The 4,299-nt window shown below is 56.1% G+C and overlaps 1 protein-coding gene across 1 annotated transcript; it reads left to right on the top strand.

Annotated features, from left to right (window-relative positions):
* Positions 1–2,411: 2,411 nt before the first annotated feature.
* KHDC3L (KH domain containing 3 like, subcortical maternal complex member) lies at positions 2,412–4,077 on the top strand. Its single transcript, XM_042254559.2, has 3 exons — positions 2,412–2,601; positions 2,760–2,939; positions 3,206–4,077. Exons 1-3 carry the CDS (start codon positions 2,433–2,435, stop codon positions 4,075–4,077), a joined length of 1,221 nt encoding a protein of 406 aa, XP_042110493.1. The 5' UTR covers positions 2,412–2,432.
* Positions 4,078–4,299: the final 222 nt, after the last annotated feature.

Below are 4,299 nucleotides of genomic sequence, written 5' to 3'. Positions count from 1 at the left end.
AAAAAACTGCTTATACTTTATTTATTTATTTCTTTTTGGCTTCAATGCATCTACATTGCTGCCTGTGGGCTTTCTCTAGTCATGAGCAGCACATGGGCTCTAGAGCTGGAATGGGAGAGTTGTGGTGCAAGAGCTTAGCTGTATGTGGAATCTTCCTGCAGCAGGGATCAAACCCATGTCCCCGGAATTGGCAGGTAGACTCTTAATCACTAGGCCACCAGGGATGTCCTAAACTGCTTATATTTAAATGTGTAGAATTGGACCAATTTTGACATATAGACTCATCCAGTGAAACCACCACAGTAATCAAGATAATGCCCATTGCATCATTCCAACACTAGGAGCCTACCCTAGTGTCTCTTTCCAGTCCCTTTCCCTTTTTACCCCATCCCTAGGCAATCACGCTCTGACTTCTATCACTATAGATTAGCTTGCATATTCTAGGATTTTACATAAATGAGAGGCTATTATTTAATACAAGGACTAATACTATGGTTTCAATTCTCTTAAACATTTCTATACCCGATTCTGAAACTTCAAAGAAGTAAAAGATCTCAAGACACACACACACACACACACACAGGTGACAATAACATACACAGAACTGACAGGACCCTTGTAAGCCAACTAAGGAATACAAATATCATCCTATAGCATTTTGATACTGAAAGAGAATGCACGCCAGAGATTTTCATGGGGATGCTTCCTGAACTGTATTCTTGTAGGTGAGATTGATAGGACCTAACATGTCAGTTCCTAGTTGCTGTGTGAATGACTTCATAACCTCCAGAGAAGATGGCTATGGAGCCCAGATCCTTGGGTTTCAGTTATATGCTCACTTAGCTGCTCTGCCTTCCCACAGAAGTTTCTAACTCTATCCCTTGACCCCTTGGAATGGATTTTGCCCTTCTTTAGCTCCGAGTTCATATTCAGCTTAGGTCTCAAGACTTTAGACCCTGTCAGACACCTGTGAATTTCTCATGGACTTCTTTGGCCTCAGAACTCCCATGGAGCACACAAGAAGGAGGTTACCTGAATCCTGAGGACCTCCAACCACTGGATCTGAGCACAATAACCCAACTACTGATGGGAAGGGCTTCCCAGGTGGCTCAGTGGGTAAAGAGTCTGCCTACAGTGCGGGAGAAGTGGGTTCAATCCCTGGCTTAGGAAGATCCCCTAGAGAAGGAAATGGCAACCCACTCCAGTATTCTTGCCTGGAGAAGTCCATGGACAGAGGAGCCTGGTGGGCTACAGTCCATGGGGTCACAAAGAGTTGGACTCGACTGAATGACTAATGTGTGACTGATGGGAAAGCTGTGTAGCTTCATCTTCCCAAGTAGTGGTTAATAGGTAATGCTTTAAGCTGGACCAAAAAATCAAGAAATGGAGGTATAATAGTGTTAGTTTCAAGGGATTTTCCTCTGGGATCCAAACCACGTGGACCATGCACTGTTGGGTGTGTTCAGCAATCTCTCAAAAGTTAAGGCAGAAGCTGGAAATTCGGTGGCATCTGGGGAGGGACAGGGTTCAGGAGGAAGTGGGGGGCTTACTTTGGCCTCTGAATACCTTTTACATTCCTTCAGATTTTTGTTTCTCCGATGTCTTTAATTAGATTTTTCCATTAAAAAGTTATTCCAACCCCTCACGAATGCTAAACTGGTCCACTTAGAACTGTCTGAAACGCACCTGCGTGTGCCTACCAGGCCACGAAGATCCATCTAACGCTTTGTGACCCCATGGACTGTAGCCCACCAGGCTCCTCTGTCCATGGGATTCTCCAGGCAAAGACACCGGAGTGGGTTGTCATTTCTTTCCCCAGAGGATCTTACCAACCCAGGGATCAAACCCGAGTCTCCCGCATTGCAGGCACATTCTTTACCGTCTGGGCCACGAAAAAATGCACCTGAAAGTGAAAGTCGCTCAGTAGTGTCCGACTCTGCGACTCCATGGAATTCTCCAGGCTACGATAGTGGAGTGGGTAGCCTTTCCCTTCTCCGGGGGATCTTCCCAACCCAGGTATCGAACCCAAGTCTCAGCATTGCAGACGGATTATTTACCAGCTGAGCCACCAAGGAAGCCCCCCAAAATGCACCTGGATCTCTGCAAATACGGATTCGCGCCTCTGAAAGCGATCGTCCCGATGTGGGCTCTTCCCTAACATCTCTGGGACGGTCCCAGCCTGAGTCCACCGTTACGGCTTCAGCAGCTTCCGGGACGTGGCCGCCCTCCCGGCGCGCAGGGAAGAGGGAGGCTTAAGCGCCGCCCGGGCGCGAGCCCTAGGAAGCCCGCCGGGAAGCAGCAGCAGCTGCGGGTTTGCGAGGCGAGGCCTGCGAGCCAATGAGAAGGGCGCGGGGTGGGGCGTCACCGGCCAAAGGCCCTAGAAATGCTGGAGCGCCGGCTGCTCTTGCGCTGTGCGGTGGGCCGACCACAGCATGGCTGCTCCTTGGCGGTTTCCGACGCTCGTTCAGCTGGAGCAGCGAGAAGGGACGCTCTTCGAGGTGCTTGGTAACCTCACCAAGCGGCCCTACTGGTTTCATTCCGAGTACCTGAAGAGCCCGAAGGCAGTTCACCTGGAGGCCTGGCTGGTGGAAGCGATCTTCGGTGAGTGGGCGCGAGAAGGGAAGCCAAGGCCGCCTCTCGGCCCTGGGGTGGCCGCGTCCTCAGCAGGCCCCTCCTGCGGCCCGGGCTGCCTTCCAGCGCCCCTGCTGCTGCCCCCGCCCCCGCCCCCGCTGCTAACGACGTCTTTGCTTCCCGCACAGGCCGGGGTGGAGAGCACATCCCGCACGTCGAGTGTGTGTCACAGACCCTGCTTCACGTTCATCAGTGGGACCCGAACGGCGAGGCTGAAATCTTGATATTTGGCCGGCCTTATTACCAGCAGGATGTATCCAAGATGATCATGAACTTGGCTAACTATCACCGTCAGCTCCGGGCGCGAAGTACGCGGATGGGAACCATGAAAGGCACCCTAGGCAGGCCCCGGGTTCTTGGGAGAAGTCTTGATGCTTCCCGGCTGTGCCTGGGCAGTGGTCTCATCCTTTTAGTTCTCCTGGGAGAGGGTTTCCTCTTTGCAAGGGATCTAGAAGAGCGAACTGACCTCCTGTTCTCAGATTTCGGATCCCTAGCCCTGCAGCCCGAACGGATAACCCCCTTTGTGGGACGCATGGGACACAGGTGCGACTTCCTCTCTTTGCTCTTCTTCCAGGCTCTGAGAAGGCTCCTGCTCGGGAGGCGGCCACCCAGCAGTCCCCAGACGCAGTCCAGGAGGCCGGGACCCAGCGATCCCCTAGCGCAATCCAGCAGGCGGCGATACAGCTGTCACCCGGGAAAGCCCGGGAGACGGGGACCCAGCGATCCCCCAGCGCTGCCCGAGAGGCTGGGACTCAGCGATCCCCCACCGCAATCCAGGAGGCGGCGACGCAGTTGTCACCCGAGAAAGTGCAGGAGACCGGGACCCAGCGATCCCCCAGAGCTGTCCGAGAGGCCGGGACCCAGCGATCCCCCAGCGCAATCCAGCAGGCGGCGACGCAGTTGTCACCCGAGAAAGTCCAGGAGACCGGGACCCAGCGATCCCCCAGAGCTGCCCAAGAGGCCGGGACCCAGCGATCCCCCAGCGCTGCCCGAGAGGCTGGGACCCAGCGATCCCCCAGCGCAATCCAGCAGGCGGCGACCCAGTTGTCACCCGAGAAAGTCCAGGAGACTGGGACCCAGCGGTCCCCGGGCGCAGCCCGCGAGGCGGCCACCCAGCGGTCCCCGGGCGCAGCCCGCGAGGCGGCCACCCAGCGGTCCCCGGGCGCAGCCCGCGAGGCGGCCACCCAGCGGTCCCCCGGCGCAGCCCGCGAGGCGGCCACCCAGCGGTCCCCGGGCGCAGCCCGCGAGGCGGCCACCCAGCGGTCCCCCGGCGCAGCCCGCGAGGCGGCCACCCAGCGGTCCCCCGGCGCAGCCCGCGAGGCGGCCACCCAGCGGTCCCCCGGCGCAGCCCGCGAGGCGGCCACCCAGCGGTCCCCCGGCGCAGCCCGGGAAGCCGGAACCCAGAGCTTCCTCGAAGTTACGCAGGATCCAGATACGAGTTTCTGAAGGCGTTCCGCGCTCAGAAGCAAGAGAGCCAGTCAAGGTCCAAGTGAAAGCCCCTCCTGGAACCCTGTTCTCCTAAGTCCCGTTCTGCTGCAGAAGCTGAGAAAAGAATGGTGTGCGTTTTTGATTTTTGGTTTCCCTGGTCCCCGCCACTCCCTGTTAAAGGTTTGCAAACACGAATCTGAAGAGTTCTAATAAAGAATCAAATTTCCCTAACGTCTGTTA

Source organism: Ovis aries, chromosome 9 (assembly GCF_016772045.2).
Source record: "Ovis aries strain OAR_USU_Benz2616 breed Rambouillet chromosome 9, ARS-UI_Ramb_v3.0, whole genome shotgun sequence".
Lineage (NCBI taxonomy): Eukaryota > Metazoa > Chordata > Mammalia > Artiodactyla > Bovidae > Ovis > Ovis aries.
This window is presented reverse-complemented; position numbering and strand designations above follow the sequence as displayed.

Coding starts and splice junctions, on each gene's coding strand:
- KHDC3L (XM_042254559.2), top strand. CDS start 2,433: ATGGCTGCTCCTTGGCGGTTTCCGACGCTCGTTCAGCTGGAGCAGCGA. Junction 2,602..2,759: donor GCTGGTGGAAGCGATCTTCG/GTGAGTGGGCGC, acceptor CTTCCCGCACAG/GCCGGGGTGGAGAGCACATC. Junction 2,940..3,205: donor CCGTCAGCTCCGGGCGCGAA/GTACGCGGATGG, acceptor CTCTTCTTCCAG/GCTCTGAGAAGGCTCCTGCT.